The following is a 20,160-nucleotide window of genomic DNA, read 5'->3' as shown; positions in this document are numbered from 1 at the left end:
TTATATCAATATCCTTCAACCTATTGCTATGGCATGATATTTACCATTGCACAATACCTAAGACATCATGCCTTGCCTTACCTCTGTGGGCCATTTTCCTCCCACGGTGCGCTTGTTTTACTTCTTTGGGTTTCTGGACTGTTTTCATTTTTCATCTTTTTAAAGCTAAATAAAAGTACAGATATATTTTTTTAAAAACCCATGGGGTACAGATCACATATTCTCTCCCCCTGACCTCTTAAAACTTAATCTTAAAGGCATACAGTCATTACAGAGACCCACCCTGGCATATAGGTATTCCCCTGCTATGTGAAAGAGGGTGAACAGCTGCTATGTTGCAAAATCTCTCCAAGAAAGAGAGATTTAAAAATCAGCTCAGGTTGTTGGCTGCACTGAGTCAGAAAAAAGGTCAATCTCATCACAGAATAAATGAGAACAGATGCTCAGGCAAACTCTCTAACAACAGGGCAAATATACAATATGGTCTCACAGTATTCCACAACATGGAGATTATTAAACTAGAAGCTTTATCCATTTTTTATTTTATGTAGCTCTTGATGGAACTTTCTTCCATGGATTTATTTAAACACCTCTTGAACATTTTTGAATTTTTTGGCACAAATAGTGCTCGGTAGAAGTATGCTCCAGTATCTAACTATTGCACAACTACTTTCTTTTCTTTCAAAACTTTCACCTGGTTCAAAACTTTCATCCTCCGTTTCTCACTGGTTCTATGCTTATAGAAAGAAAAAAAACCCTATGAATGACGTTCCCTAATCACAAACTCCACCCTATAATTTTTAATCCATTTTTAACAACTGTCTCATCTCTTTTCCAAGTGAAAGAATCACAGAGTATTTAATCTTTCCCAGTATAGGAGTCACCACATACTTCTGATTATCCTTATCATATTTCTCTACCATTTTTCCAGGTCTACAGTACTTTCTTTAAGATAGGCACAACAAAGGCAGAGGTGATAGTTATTCAAAACATGACAGACCACAGGTTCGTAGAAGAGCATATTCCTCTATTCCTTCCCCATAACTCCTTATGTTTTCTTTTTGGTATACAGTGAGCATGGATCTCACAACATGAAACACTGTCTGCTACAAGGTAAAATACCAGGAGAATCAAGATAGTCACCTGGCTCAAGAGATATGTCAGTGTCTGTAACCAGTCTCCCATTATACCTATGGGAGATGGGAGGAAAAACAGCAGGATGCTCCAATTCTTCCCTTATTCTTACAATTCTCACAGTGTCAAGTTTTATGACTTCCAACCCACTAATGCTTCTAGATAACTTGCTCACTCCCACTCCAACTGCTGGAAGGTGGCTTCCAGCTGAAGCATGCTTTTGCACCCATCTTCTCGCCAAAGGTTAGTCACGTTTCTCCTGCATCATCATCCCCAGAGCTTGCTTTCTACGTGAACAAGCAGTTCACCTGATACAGAACTAGCTAGCCACATTGATTTCCACTAAGCTCCTTAAGAAATATTACTGACAGCAACCCACTACAAGCATTATTACAACATATCTTTCCAAAGTGCAACTTAAGCAGGAAAAAAAAAAAAAAAGAAGCTTTACAGATGCTTACAAAGAGTAGGACATAAGCCAGAGTTCTTTGCCCAAAGTAGGAGGTGACAGACTCAGCTTTATGAAGGAATTGTGGCTACTTAACTCACTAATCCACTTTTAACCTCAGCCTTTGGGTACTACAGGTCACTGAGTTAATCATTTACTTCTCACATAGTGAACAAAATGCAAAGCTACAGTATGTCAGCAGGAAAAGAAATTAAATTACACTTTATCAAGTGAATAGTTTTCTTAATACTGCACGCATTAACTATTGACTCATACGTGCATACAATCTACTCCCAGGCTTAAAAATATGTGCTTCCTAGAGACTAAGCAAGTAACTCAGGTAAATATGTTTAAATTCTGTATTGCAAAAAGCAAGTGGTTTTGCACAGCATAAACTAATGAACAATACTTAAGTTGAAGTTGGGCTTAAAGAAATTTGAATAGTGTTCTCAAATCTTAAAAAAAAAAAAGAGAGAAATGGTCCTGGGAGGAGAATTCCTAATGACTAAGTCATTATTCATTCAGAGCAGACATACACTTTACAGCTAGCGAGCTAGAGCATGGCAGCTCTTCAGATATTAGTATTACCTCCAGGAATGCAGCTGCAAAAGGAACCAAGTTCGTTCAATGTATTTGAAAAGGTTAGAATCCGAATTTCACACGATATTACTGCTGTTGGGGGTTTTATGGTTTATCTTGAATTTATTCCACTTATGCAGAAGTGACCAACTTCTACATGTCTATGTACCTCAACAGTCAATGAGATGTCAAATTATGAAAACTCAGCTTGTAAGAGTTGCTGAAAGATGCTTTGCAAGCATGATGACAATTAATGCGAAAATTACATAGGATGGAGTAAACTACCAAATTGTAAACGCTTCACAAAGTACGTGTGCTGCCTGTCACGCCTACAAAGACTGGCAGAAAGGGATTTTACATGTGCAGAGAGAGGCATAGAGAAAAACACAATTTCTAAATAGAAAGCATATAACAAAAACAACTTCCAACACTTTTTTGTTGGAAGTGACTAACCCTGTTTAAAACCCTGACTCAGTGAGAAACTGACTGTGAAATGCTTTTAAATCCAGGTAAGAAACTAAACTCAGAAACCCTGAAGCTGCCATGCTGACAGCCCTCTATTTTGGCTCTTGCTCTACAACCTGCCTATCCGTTTCCTTTTAACAGTTCACTACTAAAAATACATACACAGCATTTGGAGCACAAGCTGTAGTGAAGGGCTCCTGTCCCTTCCCAATATTATAATCTCTGCACTATAGTGTAAGGGTACATCTTTGCTTTTTACCTTTCTCTCCTCTAACAAATCACAGAAAGACAGAATCTTTGGGGTCTGATGGGACCTCTGGAGGTCATCTGGTCCAAACCCCACACCTAGACCCAGTTGCTCAGGACCATTCCCAGATGGCTGTTGAATTCTCTCCAAGGATGGACACTCCACCACCTCTCTGAGCAACCTATGCAATGCTCTGTCACTCGCAGTGAAAAAGTGTTTCCTGATGTTCAGAGGGAACCTCCTACATTTCAGTTTGTGCCCATTGGCTCTGCTCCTGTCCTGGGCCCCACTGAAAAGAGCCTGGCTCTGTCCTCTCTGCACCCTCCCTTCAAGTATTTATATCCCTCTGTATTGTTTTCTGCTCAATGGCCTAGCTTCAGCATGACCAAGTGGCAAAATCATAAACTTTCTTTTAACCCATGATCAGTATTATCTTCTAAGGGCTAGAATATTGGATTCAATTTCCCTCAAATTGAGGAAGCAATTAAACTTAGCTCTTCTTTGTGGGGGCAAATATTAGGCAATAGCAAACACTATCCACCAAGTTTTGCAGTAAATATTTTAGACCCTTCCTCAGAGGTCAGTCCAGACACCAGTATGTGAAAACTACAGCTTCAATAGAGACATAAGGCCAGAGTTGCTCAGCTCAAAAAGACCTGTCAGGGTTACTGGGTGTGCAGGGACAGACATTCAGGCAACTAAGCAAAAAAATTTATGTGCCGAGTTTTCGACTCGTTATTATGTCAGACCACTCTTTTTTGATTCAAGCATCCAAATTCCACCTAAAATTAAGGGCAGGGATATAAACACCTTTCTGAATCTGGGCGTGACTACCTTCTCTCAAATACGTCTAATAACCAGAAATCTGCCCTTCAGCACTGCCAATTAAACACAGCAGATCACGAAAGTCCAGAGAAGCCCTGGCAGTTCACTCCTTCTAAAGATCAGGCACAAATACTCCTGAGTTTTGTTCTGGATTTACTGGTGTAACGGGTAGTGGACAGGAGGATTAACAGCACTGCTGGGAGACAGCCATGCCCAGCTCTTCCCTGCCCACACATCCCAACCAGAGCTTGCTCTGTGCGGAGGCAGAAGAGCCTTGGCCTGAGGGTCCTGTGAGACACCCCACATCTCCCAGGAGAAACGCAGGACTCCACAGGACTACCCTGCCCAGCGCCCCTTAGATCACTATCTGTGTTTCTCCTATTTAAAACTGAGACTATTTGTCTTCCCATTAATTTGTCCCAGTTTGTGGGTTTCCAAACTCTGTGTCACATGGAGCCTCTGTTCCAGGTTCATCAGAAGCTCAGGGTTTGTTAAAATTAATTGCTGGGTAATACTCTCTGACCTTTGTCAGCAGAAAATCAGATGGTTTAAACTTAAGGGCAGGATAAACTGTCACTAATAATTACTAAATATGTTGTTTTATCCAATGCAATACACAATCTTTTAGAAGCTGGAAGAGAACTGCTAGTCTACTTACCTTTTCACAGGGGAAGGTGCAATAATTTTGGTAGTTCCTTCCTTTTCCCCATTTGTTGTAATCTGGCTCATGTTCTTAGATCCTAAACAAAAAAACAAAAAAACAAAAACCAGACCACAAACAGAACAGTCTTGTAGCATATATGCTTGCACACCTATTCAGCATAATCACCTACTGAACACAGTGCAGCACTTTTGTGTCTCACCCTTACTTCTAGTTATCACAAGAAAAATTCAACATGTGGGGCATTCATTACTCTTCCACATGAGACAGAGAAGTTTGAAGCTGTTGTTCTCAAAGAGACACTATGCCATTGCCACCAGAAGGGAATTCCCTGCTCAGTCAACAAGGAAAAGAAAGGTGTGACAAGAATACAGGCTATGAAAAAGCTTGGGAATCTCCAATGTAGTAACTATAGCCCCAAAAGACATCATTAGATTAGATGGTAAAGCAAGACGAATATGTTTGCTCTAAGAAACCGTTTCAAACTGATGTAGCAACATAGTACAACACAACACTAATATATCCCAAGTTATGACCAGGAAAATAATAACTGTAAATCAATGAAAAATAGAAAATAACTGAATAAGTAAATAGAGAGAGAGAATAAAGGATAATACTCTGACAGAGACAGCTGAGGATCCGTTTCAATAAATTATAAACTTTTGGCCAATATTTGAAAGTTATCTGCCTAGATTCCAGTTTTGTGCCCAATACTCTTTCCATTTTGAGTCTGCTCTTTTCCCACTGTTGGGGCGACGTAAGTCCCCACCTGAGCCATGAAAGCGAACCTGAAGAAGCAGGAGGAACACGCACTTTCCCTTCTTTTTGAGCCCCCCAAATAACATGCTTCAAAGAAACAGATTTGTGTATTCATTACTTAGCAGCACTGAAGGCCACGGAAACCTGAATATTTCATACTGGGTTAACGTCAAAGTGTCATGATAAGATTATGCTCTACAGACATATACAGTTCAGTATCATGAACAAAAAAAAGAACTGTATAGTTTGGTATGTAAATATATTAATCACCAAGACAGGTTTGTTCCTACTGGTACTGTAATTTTAATTTCCATGCTGTGCTATTAATATTAATCTGTAATTTTTCCTCAGTTCACACACTCTCTTTTCATCTAACTGGCAACTTCAGCCATTTCTCACAAAACTGTTACCACCTCCAGAAACAGATGTTAAGTAAAACAACAAAGCAACATCACTGCTGATCTACATCAGCTCTGGACAGGACTCTTGAGCCTCATCCACTGCGCAGAGGGTCTCAAGCGGATCTAGTCACCTTTGCTTAAACAACTCAGCCAAGCCCTTTCCACGTGTGACCTCACCACTTCTAATGATGTAATTTACTCCTTTCCCTACTTAGTTTTTCAGACTAATGCCTGGCAGGGAAGGGGAGCAGCTTGCGTCCTGTCTTGCACAGTATTTGCTCCTTCAAGGCACTTTTTGTTGATGCAAACATAAGCACCTAAGAAGAATTTTGAGTACTTTGAAGAAGGAAATCTAGAATGGGCACAGATTCACAGACAGAAAGGAAAGTTTTGGAATTCTGAACAAATCGTTTATATTATACAATAAGAGACAACCAACTCTCCAGGCTCTCTGAAGCACTGTGTGTCTGCACATACAGTTATTTTCTGTTTTCAAGAATGAAGCACTAACTACACCGCCTCTGTGACCTGCTTAGTAAAAAGACAGAATTACTGAATCAAAAACTTTATTGAATTAATGTGAATGAGAATATTATCAGAAAAAGAATCACCAATCTTCATCAAGACCATAAAAAACTACTAGAAAAATTCTTCCTCTAACCTCTAAAAAGAGAAGGATGCCTACAGTCAAAAATCACAAATAAATAAAGATGGCATCACATAGAAGCAGAAATTTCCCACCTTTAAAGAAGGTACTGGCAGTGAAATAAAAATGGAGTAGGTCAAGGATATCTTGAGGTTTCTGCCCATATTTTTTTGCATGCAGGTACATTTAGTTTGCCTTTCCTAGGCCATCAAATACATAAGATTAAATAACCCACTATAATAATTTGGCTCACAGAAGTATTGAAATCAGTAAAGATACGACTTTTTCAAACAAAGGAAATAATTTCAGCAGTTCACGTACTACTGTGTAACTGGAGGTAGCTTCCAATTACGCCCCTCAGAGTGCTCATCACCTGACGGAGCAGTAAGAACTCATGCTCCAAAACACATCATAGCTATGAGACAACTGCCAGAAAAAAAAAAAGAGCCAAGGGTCAAGTGCTACAAAAGTCATAGCCATCTCCAGAACAAATCCTTTGCTGTTTGGCAACAGCCATCCTTACCACTCCGCTAACACCCATCCACCTCTGGCTGTCAGGAGATCGGGGGTGATGCCATGCAGAGTCAGGCCACCCACCTGCAGAAAGTGTATGATGCCTCTGCAACCCCTGCGGTACCCTGCACGAAGGCTGGTGCTGCAGACCCTGCAGAGGACACCTCAGCTTTTGGAGCTGCCAGTAATAGTAAATCCTTAAAAAGGAAGCAGCTCCCTCTCCCTGTTGAGTTCCCTGGTTACCACCCTACTATTTTAGCAAGTACTTAGTTGAGGAAAAACTAAAGAAGAGACAACACAGTGGTGACTATCACACAGACGCAGAATCCAACCAGAAATGCAAAACAGGTTTCTGCTGAAACATGACCTCGTATTAGCCATGTTTGTCTCCACTACTACCCACAACAAGGGCAAAAAGCAGTTCTTGCTGTACAGTTCCTGTGTACAAATAGCTAGCTTTATTAGGAGCTTTCTGTCCATACTTACAGAAACTGTAATAATGGCCTTTAAATATGTTCCACCTTATGTATCTTTTACTAACTACAGTACTGTTCTACCAACATACACCTCTGTATGGCACACTATTCCTAATATAAAAAAAACAGACTCCAGAAAATCTGTCCAAACAATAAGCTCATTGCAATAACTTATCTATACTGCTGTTTCTTACATGCCAAGGTAATATGCCTGTCAAAAACACCTTAGATAGCCAGAGATCTTGAACATCTCATTTCTAGCAGGTTTTCCTGGTTGTTTACCTTTTCTCAGATAAGTCAGTCGGCATTCACTGGAATGAACTTTTCCAATAAGGTGAATGCACACACTTCGATTCCCTTTTACAGCCACCTTGATGCTGATTCGTGCATTCAATTTAAATAGACATTTTAAAAAACTCAAATGTCCGAAACCTCAGGAGCCTAGCCAGCTAATTAGCTTGTCCTGCCTGTTGCTTATCAACTAAAGCCATTTCACTGACGCTATCTGGAAGTAGTGTTTGTATTTAAATCTATTAATGAGAGCAGAAGATAGTGTGATCAAAAGGAAAACATGCAGTAAGAGCTCATGCTTTGCACTGTGTGTTACTAAGAGCCTACAAAAATGAATGGACTTCCGTATGTCTACACTAGCATGGCCTACTCTGTAATAATGCTTATTTTCCAAACTAGTTTTCAAACCTGTAGCCTAAAGGGTGTGCGCATCTCACACCACATGCATGAAATACAGAAGAGATCACATCCATCCTTTTAAAAAACACCTGGGATTAAAAAACCCAACAACTTCAAAAGTGTAAAGCTCAAAGTAAATAAAGAAGTAGATAGATAAAATTACCCCAAGATTCATTTTCTAAAATTTAACTTTCAAACCCAACATCACAACTTTCTCAGAAAAGATTTGTGACTTTGAATGCTCCAGACCAACAGCTCTAGGCACCACGGCAGAGGCTGCTGAGGCAGGGTAATGGCAGGTGTCTGTGGTCATATATAAGTCTGTCAGGGCAGGGACTGTGACTGCCCGTGACTGCTTAGGGACCACCATAAAACAGAGAGTATTTTAATACCCACCCCTGATTCTCCACCTGGCTTTTCAATCAGAATGGCAGCACGTCCTTTACACTAGCTGACACAACTACTCAGCGTGCGAGGCAGCGACGAATCAACTCCTCAGCTACCAAACAACAACAAACCCGAAGCAATCTGTTTCCCACCACCGAATAAATTCAGACCCACGGCAACATGTCTGGTCACATCCATGTTTGTCCAGAGAGGACATTCCCAAACACCTTTACGCGTGGGGCATTCAGCCAAAAGGATAATGAATGCTTTCACCCTTTTTGCACTGTTGCGAAAGCTGAACATTACCAGCCTTGCCCTAAGAGGGTAAGAGAGAACAATGAGAGACCCTGTTCCGTGTTTGAGTTTGTGATTTGCAGCCAGAGGAAAATGCAACTGTAAGTCTCTCTCAGCTGAAATGGAAAGGGGGAGAATAAGCAAACGGAACAAGCTGTGCATACCCCACATATAAGACTTTATAGAAGAAAACAAAAAACACTCCTCCAACTGAAAGCCAATTTGAATGCCAACCTAAACATACACACACAAAAATAAAATATTGTGCTAATATAAAAACATTGATTGCATACCCATTGACATTTCCTGGTCTGATTTTTCCACTAACCCTAGAACAACTGAGATACAAAATGTACTAAGCAAGTGACAAAAGGGAGATTACTACATTTTAAACCACCATCATCTGTATTCTAGGAAAATAATTTGCCATGCTAAAGCCAAGCTGTCTACACTGTCTGCCCTATCAAGGGCAATGGCAGCAGCTTTTCTACAAGAAAGCCAGTTTCTCTCTGTTCACAGTATCATATCCTCCAATCCTTCTTTTAAAGCACAAATATTTTTACTGGAAACATAAAAGTAAGTATTTTCTATCATTGTCTTGGCACCTACTCCAACTCAACCCAGAGTTCACCAAGTGGCTGCAGTCCTAATGACTTTAGCATACTTCAATGGACCGAGGAGACAAAGAAACATTTTTAGTCACTGGGCTCTGCATAAGATAGCTAACCTCTATCTTCAGGTGACAGAAAAAAAATAAATATAAAACCCACATACTATGCAACTGCTTGCAACACCAGAACGTGCATTCAAAAAGAGGAAACAAGAGAAAACAGTTTAATGATATGCCAGAGGTTAGAGGCTTCAGCACTTCACAGACACCTCTACAATGGAGGCAATGCCAACTGCACTTGCCACAGCCATGCACTTGTAGATACTGGTTCATCTAATTGTCCCCAAACCACTGCTGTGACTGGTCCCATTACTGGCATCAACAGATTAAAAAAATAAACAGAACCAGAATGCCGAATTGAACTGGCTGCAGAAAGGAAGCTTTTCATGCACTTAACTTTTCAATTTAAGCAAGATGCTGAGCTCAGAAAAGGTGGAAGGAAGTTATTGAATAAGCACTATGTATAAGTTTTTACCAGGTTTGGGGAGAATAAATGGAACTCTGATTTTCATTCCAAAAAGCTAAATTATAAGCCGTGTCCAGCTGGATCCAAATTTAAGTGGCATTTGGCAAAAAACACGTTCAGAAATACACAATACATGCAAACTAAAATCACCAAGTTTAAAATGTTGAACAAGGCATATTTGATCTTATCACACCATACTAGAACCACAAAGTCAAGAAAAGGACTAGCCATTGGTGATAAACATCAGCATAACTTCATTATGTAAAAGGAATATTTATTTTAAGAAGAAACGTCATACTGTTCTCTCAAACATTTCAGTCAGGGAAAGTTTCAAGTAGCTCATGAAACTGTTTACACCACCACGCTCATTTCCACGACAAAAAGTATTCTGTAAAAGTAAAATCTACGTTGGGTTAGTATTTTTAACCAAGTGATGCCTGAAATACATCAAACAGATTTGATTTATTGTGTGAAATGGACTTTGTTATATCCAAGAACCACTTTAGGTGAAAAGGGGTAGATTTATCCCAGTGACATGCAACAGACTGTCCCACGGTGTCTGACACATGGAGGAGAAGCAGTTTGCTTTCTGCATCTGAAAGCCCATTTAAACGGAGAAAGATTACCAGGTGTTTATCATTGTGAAAAAAATTTTTGATAAACACATTGTGAAATGTGTTTATCATTTATCATGAAAAAATGAAGAGCAAGCAATATACTCATTTATAGGAAAAGATGGAATTTGACATAGCTCTCTTCCTTTAGCCCATATTTTAAGTGGGAAATGAAACAAATTCATTGAATTTAAAAATCATTCGAGGTAATACACCTGCCCCAGTGGGAAATGACTGCACACTTGGAACACTCGGGTAATCAATTCAGTTGAATTAAAAGCAAGACAACCCAGATGGGTGATACAGATTACACAAATACATACAAGTAAGATGGCGAAAAGGCAGCTTTTTTATTTTAAACAAAGTATTTAAATCTGCTAAAACAACAAACACGCATTACCCAGAGAATTCTGCATCACGTTACATCAGCAGAACAGGGCCATGGGAAGGTTTCAGTTTTCCACACTATTCCAGTCAAAGAGATCCAAAAAACTTAAGGCACGCAAACACCCTTACAGTGACATAGACTGACTTTCACTGCCTGCTCTTAAGGCAAACACTAATTTCAACTATGGCTGAGTTTCAGCTGACACATTTACCTCTGATTAGCCACACAATTTTCTGCCCAACTGAACGGGGGACTAATGAGTTGGGAAATGCTGATCATCTTGAACTACGGCTCTAAGAATGGGACAGCCCAGCTCAACAAAAGTCTAAGTCACTAAAGTGAATATCTTCTTATCCTCTCAGGCACCCTCTGACGACTGCAGACACAACAAAAAGATACCATAATCAGAAAGCAAAGCAATCCTTCTCTTCTTACACCTAACTAGATAAAAATAAATTTTAAAAAACCCAACTGTTGTAAACTGCTTGCATTTTCCAAGGGCAACACTTTTAATTACACTACACTCCAAGACCCACTGAAACTAAAAGGCAGAACACACCAGCTTTGTTTCCCAGCCAAAAGTTAGGATCCAGAATAAACATGGGAGGTTTCCAGATGTATATACCTGCTCTCTTTTTAAAAAAATGGGGACTCTCAAAAGTCTATAAGGCCATACTAACCCCTGATAAATAAAAATCCTGTTTACATTTTAAAGTCCATTTTAAAGTTATTTCTCAAACTGCTAACACACATACACTTAACTCCATGCACAAGTTCAACTGAAATCTGTGTGATGGCTGTTGTAGATGATGCTAAGTACACACACCTAATCACATGTAGAACTGGAGCCTGATATTAGAAAAACTTTTTGCCTCTATTACCAAATTTCAGGAAACATCCATTATTCTGGGCATGACTCCTGTGATTCGTGCCTAATCCTATATGTTTCTTCTAACACCTGTAAAAACTTCCAGCTTTCCCTGACATCTTCAGCATGCAGAATAGATTTCCAGCTCCCATCCAAAGCATGTTAAAATTGCAGAGGACACAGCACTAACTTCTGTTCCACTTAATACCAAAGTAAAGGGATACTTCCCTTGACCTGGGAGGAGGATGTACAAGAGAGACACCTTAGATTAAACAGTTGGAACAATGGAATACAAACCAAGACACAGATATATAAAATTCTTTAGTGAGAAACAGGACTCCTGAAAAAAAAAATAAATAAATTTCTCACTGCCTGCTTTCAAACTTTTCTCTCATACTTTACATTACACCTACAAACATGGGATTTTATCATATTGGGTCCACACCATCTGTTTTACGTTTACCCACAAAGCTGGAGTTCTTGGCTCCAGATAAGGTTAGGTATAAATACTAACCTAAGGCAAAAGAGATAATCCATTCTGAGAGATGCTTGAGGACACTGCAGCAAATCCAAGTCACCTCTTGAAAACAAAATGAACCAAAGATATCTCTCCACAGGCCCCGCAGAGAAGGACTTACCAGTCTGTTGCGTTCTTTTGGGGTAAGTCTTGCTGCGACTTCTTTCAATGCACTGGTCAGGCCGCGGGAGCTGCACAGAAGGGTCTCTGGTCATCTGCAAAGATGTCCTGCCACTTGAAAACACAACAAAATCATGGGAAAACATTTGGAAAAATGATCAAAGAAACAGAAGATCTTTAAATTGAAAAAAAATGCATGGTGTTTGGGCAGCATGTTTTGCTAGCTATTCGCTTCTCATCCCAGCTCTGCTTCTCCTGCAGAGTAGCACTACCCTGACTCTTTTTAACACTTATTCAGAGAATCATCAACAGATTGTGCCAACCTGTCCCATATGGGGTATCCTCAGGAGGAACTAAGCAAATAAAACAAAATGCTGGTTTATTAGGAACAGGCTAAGATAGTGTAACCTTTTTGTAACCTCAAATATTCTAACATAAGACTTTCTTAAATAATTGGGTTGCTTCCTCAATTATTTCTGTAAGTTTTTATTTCAGGAAAACTGATATTAAACATTGTTAAATTCTAGTCATTTTTTGGTTCAAAATTGCTTAGCCAATGTGATAGAACTGGATTTAAAACAATTGGCTGCCAATTGCCAAATGAAATGCCTTACACAACACACAAAGTTCTTGTCACTTCAACAGACGTAAAAACATAAAGTTTCAATAAAACTCCGCAAAAACTATTGAGTCTCTGACATCTTATACATCCTATATTTTGCTAGTTGTTTGTGGCAGAGCAGCTGGAGGACCTTAAACCAGATTAACTGCCCCTTATGTCACACTGTCTGCTTGGTTAACTCAGGCTAAAATCAAGACAAAGTGCTCCCTATACACTGCTAGTATGAAGTTCACTGCATCCTTCAAGGCTTGCAGCCTTGAATGTTTACCCAACTTTGCCAGCTATTCCAGTTAGAAAAGATACACCCATCCTCCTTCAGATCTGCCCTCACTTTTATTCGTAAATCAATACTGCTGCACCAGCTGTACTGCTACAGGATTTGACAAAACCATTCCAAACGAGAGCTCTCATCACAGCTCAACTGCAGCTGTAAACAAGTTAAGGACTTTATACACCTTCTTTACGCCAACTCTTTGCTAATTTCCAGAAGAAAGGGTCAGCCAACATGCCTCCTCGTTTTGGTATTCCCCAGTTGACAGGAAAAACTATTTAGGGCATGAACATAATTTCAGGACGTGTAAGGAGATTTTGACTTAAAGCATTGCCATGGCTGCTGTCACTTTCACTACAGCCTACAGCAGACATTACCCAACTCTGAGGATCCAGAGAATGAGAAGTAACTCACATTTGTCCCAAAACTGCCAGACTCCCAAAGACAGCCTGCTAAAATGGCCCTGATTGATGCTTTGTCAGCAGAACTGCTCTGAGTCATAGTATGGGTGGGGTTTTTCTTTCATTGAAAGAAAGAAGGAGAAAAGAAGGAATGAAGAAGGAATTAATTGAAGTTTAAACAATGAAATAAATTCACCTGTACCGATGTTTATAACCTATAGATCCAAACTTGCTGAATTTTCTTGATAGAGAGTTTGATTCATTCTCTGGCACTCTATGTAGTTTGAAAAATAAAACAACAGAGTAAGTTACATAGATAGGTCTCAATTACGGTCCCCTCCCCAAGAAAAGAAAAGAGAAATACGAACTTTAGGTTCCGCAAAATATAGTTTCCTGCTAGTTCCTCTTCATCCCTGCCTCCAGGCAGACCCTTATGGCATTGAGAAGCCACATGTTTATGCCTTCTCTTTTGATTACACTCCTCTTTATTTCAGGGTCTACTGTAAACTGCTGGCAACACCAGCCTTTCGCTTAAAATTTCACAGGAGCAGGCAAAAACATCATGCCACAGTAACGAGACCGCAGGAGGGATTCTGAGCTTACTCATTTACAGCGCTGCTGAAGCCAATCTCAAACATCCTATCGACCAGTTCCAAGCTACACACCCTTGCACATTTCTGTTAGTGTTTTTGCAACAGTAAAAGAAAGTGTTTTGAAATGTGTAATGGTTTATACACTTCAATTAGTTAGCAAAACATTATAGAAATTCAATGGGTCTTTCTATGAAAAAAAAAATTTCTGTGCATTGTAGAAAATAGTCGTGTCTGAAATCCAAAAGCCTCACTCAAGTCAATTTCTGCTACAGAAAATTTTGTGGTTAAAATCATAAAAATGTATATGGTTGCTTAAATACTGCCATAGACATTTGTGGGTACTTCTGTTAAAGCCTACTTTATGCAACCTGAGATAACTGTTTCAAAAAGAATTCTCAGACAAAAGAAAACACCAAACTATCCAATTCTAAAACTATTGCTTCACATCACTGTACGAAAAGGAAAAGCATCAGCTTTTACCAGCATTCTATAATCAAGAGGAAAAATGTGTTTCCAGGCAGCAAGCTTGTGTTACATCATTCTGTAGGTATAACAAAGTTTTTAATATAGTCTCTCTCCTTTTGATAAAGAAACAAAAACTGCATCACTCACCTGAAAAAAGTATGATGTTCTACACAGCATTTCCAGAGATGTTTGCATGTGATCTTGTTACGTGCTTCAAAAAAGAATGAAGTTTCATTGCACTGAAAACAAAACAAAACAAATCAATATTGTTATGAGAGATTCTGCCAGTGAAGTCAATTTTGGATTTACTAAACAAATGAACTGACTGTCTCGTATCAATGCACATAGGAAAAGACATAAGTCTGAAGAAAAGCAGGAAGAAAAGCAGGTTTTATAATTCTGTAGAATTCTTAATTTAAAAGAGGTTTTCTTTTCGGTTTCTGATTGCCTAAAAGTTATTATTTAAAGAATCAACTCCTTAGATATAGAAAAACAGAAGAGAAAGGAGATTATTGAAACACTTTTGTTTCTTCATTCTTGTAGGTAGCTGTCAGCTTTTTTCCCAATGAAAAAGCATAAAGATTTTTTCAAATAGTATGTTTCTGATGTTTTCTGAAAATGCACCTCAGATGTGAAGCAAAAACACATTCCAAGGCTCTGTTTAGCAGTATACAAAAAGAATAAGTGAAGGAAAGAAACAGAAGATTTATGATAAACTAATATGAACCAACAACACTGAGAGAAATTGCACAGAAGATATATGTAAAGAAGAACCCAGGTAAAACTGAAAATAAAAAAGATGAAAAAAGATTTTTAAAAAAATAGCTAACTTCAGAACAATTCAAAATACTAGGAAGAAGGTCAAAGGTAAAAGCCATAAAATCCACTTTAAAATCTCTTAAGGAAGAGAGCAAAAAAAAGAATATTCAAAGCTTAAAATCTATTCACTAGAAATTGGCAGTCAGTACAGCAGATGGAGAAAAAGCCAGGGAGAGATAAAAGATAAGTCAGACATATACAAACTATAAAATACTACCAACAGACAAGAAGAAGCAACAGACACATCACGCTTTACCAACAAGGTAAAGATTCAAATATATTCACATGAAATACACTTCCATACATCTGTCCCTCAGCAAACTTAAACGTTTTGTATCTGTGATTTGCACAAGGAATGAGTAGTCCGACTGGCTTCAGTGTGAATCCTCAGCATGGTAGGGTACCGACTGCAACAAAACTGAGTCCTAAAACCATTTCCCAGACATGTGAGTTACAAAGGGGGTATGATTCATAGCACTTTTGGCAGCTGATTCTAGGAAATGGATGCCCTTGTGTTAGTTCTGCTTCTGCAGTGCCACTTACACGCAGCTAAAGAGTTCGAGCAGGTTTCTCCCACTTTTCATTTAATGAGGTATGGTGACCTGCATGCACCTTGCAAACTGTGAATCAATTCAGCATGTTCTCCAGAATTCTAAATTTCACCTTCAACAAAAACCAATTATATCTCTATTAACAGCTGTCAGGCAGCCTCACAAAATCACAAATTGCCTACTTAAGCAGCCTTTCCTCCACCTTGAAACAAATAACAGTAAAAATGATAGAGCTTTGCACCTGTGGTTAGAATAATTGAGATTTCATTCCCTGACACATACTGAAAAAAAAACCCAACAACCCAACCAAAACCAAAAAAACCCAAACAATAAATTGAAGACATACACGAGCTTATTTTCTCCCATGGATTATTTTAGTTAGTTTAATGGCTGGCTGGAACACTCTCATGGAATATGCAAGGAATGAAAATAATCCTCTAGTCTTCTCTTAAAAGCACATTTTCCTCTAGGGCATCACAGTAAGAAAGAGGAGTACAGCAAGACATGCGGCCACTGAGAGTGCTAAAAACTTGAATTTATCTAAGATTGCTACAGATAGCCTAAAACAATTAAATAGTAGATTTGGCTCAAAAATATATTCCTACTGTTACTTAAAATACAGTCTGACGCTTGCTAGGGATTTTCATCTCTCTGCAGAATTCACAAAGGATTTAACTTGGAGCAAAAATAAGCTTAATTTATAAAAAGTAAAACTAGAAACTTAAAACCTGAAGCTCTTCCAAAAAAAAAAAAAATCTAAGTAATCTTGGGGGGGGGAAAAAAAAGCTTCCTGGAGAATCTTGAAGATTGTCAAGGAGAAAAACCTACTAGAATTTTCCAAAGCACCCATATTGCTCTTGCTCCCCTGTCAAGCAGAAACAAGAGTTTACCCACTGAAAAATCATACCGCATTTTCCCATTTTTAAAGTTTTAAAGAAGACATGTCAAGAAGCACTTTTCATTTGCTTATTTTACCCATCACAGAAACATATCTTCAAATTTTATGATTTAATTTGCATTACAATTTCCAGTTCAGACTGTCATCTGGTAAGATTTCATATAGACCCACACAACTATAGTCACCAGTGCACTTTTAAAGAATAATATCAGATCAGGCCTGTGCAATAAGATGAGTCAATTTAACTTCTGTTGGGAAAGAACTCAGTGACTCACTTTTAATATACAGGTTCTTGCTCCTCTTTTGTCCACTCCTAAACTTCACTTTTAGGCAAAGAATCCTTAAATTTATTTAATTACATGATCTCGGAGGAGAGAGTTTGTGGGAGGGGCAGAGAGAAGCCATGGCTGGTTTGTTGGGATGTTTGAAGAGTCTTTTTAAAATAAGATATTTCCACCATATCTTATTATTAGCCCAGGTTGAATGCCACTGGAACTCAGGGATTTTCAAGGAAAGATTCACATCAGGAAAAAGATTCTACTTGTCCATTTTTTCTTCTTATTTAAAGTTCTAGAATTTTCCCATATACAGAAGAAATGGCACAAGATACATGAAAATCAGTAAGTGACTAAAAGAGGAACAGCATAGCTACGTTACCAGATGACTGAATGATCTGACCAGCAAACATTACCGATTCCATCATTTGAAGGCATTATTTTCTAAGGTGGAAGAAAGCTCATCTCAGCTGAGAAAAACATTTTTATTATTAACTACATGCTGAAACCCCTATACTTATTATGCAGCAATCAAAGGCACCTGGGGAAAAAACAGCATAGCCCTACAGATCCAATTTATAAGTAAGTTACAGAATTCAGATCTGGAAAGTGAAGCAACTGCCTAAAAATCAGGGGACCGACCAACAAGCTTTCTGACAACACAGTGAGGTTTGAAGGAAAACTTGAATTTGAATTGAATTTGAAAGAAAAGCACGTCTGAAAACTATTGCTTCAGAATGGATGGTTGTAGTAAGTTAATTCATAATTATTTTACTGTTTTCCACCTTTTCTGCAAAGTATTCAGTAACTTAGTCCTGCAACTTTAGTAACTGCAACTAAGTCCAATATGACACTGCCTATCTAGGTTGAGGACTTCCTCCATTTACTTTTTAAGACTTTTCAAGGCTTGCAAGAGTACTGTGATTACCCTCACAATTTATAAATGCAAATATAAAAATCAGGTAGTCCTGAAGGCAGTAATATCTTCCAGGTTTAGTCTTTCTCCCCTATCTACTTTGCATAGGTAAAGCAAGGATGCTAACCTTACCTGTCAACACCATGAACTTTGTTTCCAATAAAAGGCAACGTTTTTATGCTGCCTTTTATCGGAAGCATAATTGTACAATTATGTGCAATTGTATATTTGTACTGAACAACTGTAATTTCTTACAGGTTGTGAGAATTAACTGGTTGGGGTTTTTTTTATTATTATTCTCATGTATCTGAACCAAAAGAAACAAAGACCTATTGTACTTTTACTAAGGATGCATAGGAAATAACAATTCCAAACTCATTTGGTGGTGTTTGGTGCCTCATAAGCTGCTCCCTGCTACTCATCCTGCTGCTTTCAGGGTGCCCAGTGTACTAAAGCAGATGGCTCTCTGTTTCCAGGGCGGTGCTGGTTGTCTGCACGCTCTGAACAACTTCCCTTCTCCTTTGAAGCAGCTTTGGTGTTTGCCTCTTCTCTCAGGAAGCCAGTTGTGCTCACCAAATATACAGAAAAACATCTATTTTTGTACAGTGATTTTGGATGACATCTGTGACTTGCTCCAGCAAGGGAGGGGGCAGGACCACATATCCGGAGACTGCAAAAGGACAGGGATACCCCTTGCAGTGGTACCCAGCTGCTGAGCTCTTCAGCTACCTTCTCCTAACCCTTAGAAAGGCAAGATACTAAAAAACTGTGAGCAAAACCATAAAATGTTCCTTTCCTTTTAAATGCTTTAAAATCTCGTCCTGCAGTCTTTAAAAAGGCTCATACTGCCATAGGGTCACTGCCGGTTTTACCCATGGGAGGAGAGATAGACTAGCACAGGGGATGCAGATAGCTTGACCATACTACAATCTTATAAATAGGTATCTATTCTATGCTGCCTCTCAAATTAGCCAGAAGACTGATCTGTCAGGGCTTTGGAGATCTCCAAGAAATGGTTGGTAATTAGGACACTGCTCCACCGTACCTCTTTCCCCCCAAACTTAACAGAAAGACTGAAAGGAATTTACTAATAATGCCTTTGAAGGAGAGAAGCCAGAGTGGTCACTGCTCTATCTAACCACAAAACGCCCCCGGAGCTGCTGGAGCTGACATACAGGTTCAGGAGTGCCCGCGCTGCCCTTTGGACTCAGCTCCTGGCTTGCTCTCCCACGCCAGTGTAATCACACACCTTTCACACTCAGAGCCACTTTCTGCCCAGCTCAGTGCCCAGCCAGGGCAAGCTCCACTCCCTCTGGAAGAGAAGACACACACTTAAAATGACAGATCCTCTCTCTAGGGGCCAGGAGATCCTTTGTTTGTGAAGTTCATGGGTTACTGCAAAGATAAGCGGGCCACCATCTTTCACCAGTTTGGTGGAGCACTGCACCCATCCATAGATCAAAAGCCTTTTGAAAACCCACAGCTCAGAGCAGGCTTTAGCTGCTGTAACTTATGACAAAATATGTATTGGTTCCTGCTAATCCAGGCTCAGAAAATGAAGAAGAAAAACCCAAACCCCAAACCACTGCCAGCACACACCCCACTCTTCCTAGTGGCACTGAATATTAATATAGCATAAGGAGGGAAGTTGCCCCATTACACAGCACACAGCACATACATGTAATACATGTGCATATACAAGTAATGGAAATAGTAACACTAGCTCTGAAGCTACTGCTTCCCAGCATTATTCTTTGCCAGGTTAGGCACATACCCGGATACTATCAATTGTTAACTCCAATAGGAAATATTCTGTCTTTATATATTTACACAATGCATACCAATCATAGTTTATGTAATGGACAATGTATTATTACCAGCTACACAAGGTCAATCTTTAAGAACATTAAACAAGCCAGGAATTAAAATTAATAATGCCGTGCTGGTTTGTCAAGATCGAAACACACTTATCTCAGCCTCATCTTACACAAATTAAAAAAAAAGACTGAAGAAGAATTTACCCAAAAAAAGCTGACAGCAACACCTTAGTGGCAATGTCTATAAGTTTATGCACAGGTACTTTAATCTGAGTTCTCCTTCAGAAATGTTAATTATTGAAGATTTTGCTATCAGGCCTTGAACCAATCGTACAGTCCTTCTGTGATGGCTCAGAAAATGGTT

The 20,160-nt window shown here is 39.1% G+C and overlaps 1 protein-coding gene across 1 annotated transcript in view; it reads right to left on the bottom strand.

Annotated features, from left to right (window-relative positions):
• EPB41L4A (erythrocyte membrane protein band 4.1 like 4A) overlaps positions 1 to 20,160 on the bottom strand; it is an 82,475-nt gene that overhangs the window by 28,721 nt on the left and 33,594 nt on the right. Inside the window, exons 10-14 of the mRNA XM_014951452.1 lie at positions 14,668 to 14,759; positions 13,659 to 13,736; positions 12,170 to 12,282; positions 4,357 to 4,438; positions 82 to 165 (exon numbers count right to left, since the gene is read on the bottom strand). Coding sequence (XP_014806938.1) covers positions 82 to 165; positions 4,357 to 4,438; positions 12,170 to 12,282; positions 13,659 to 13,736; positions 14,668 to 14,759 — 449 coding nt within the window. The remainder of the gene's footprint in view (positions 1 to 81; positions 166 to 4,356; positions 4,439 to 12,169; positions 12,283 to 13,658; positions 13,737 to 14,667; positions 14,760 to 20,160) is intronic.

The sequence above is a fragment of the Calidris pugnax genome, unplaced genomic scaffold (genome assembly GCF_001431845.1).
Source record: "Calidris pugnax isolate Ruff unplaced genomic scaffold, ASM143184v1 scaffold148, whole genome shotgun sequence".
Taxonomy (NCBI): Eukaryota; Metazoa; Chordata; class Aves; order Charadriiformes; family Scolopacidae; genus Calidris; species Calidris pugnax.
Note: the sequence above shows the minus strand (reverse complement) of the source record. Positions and strands in the feature narration are given on the sequence as shown.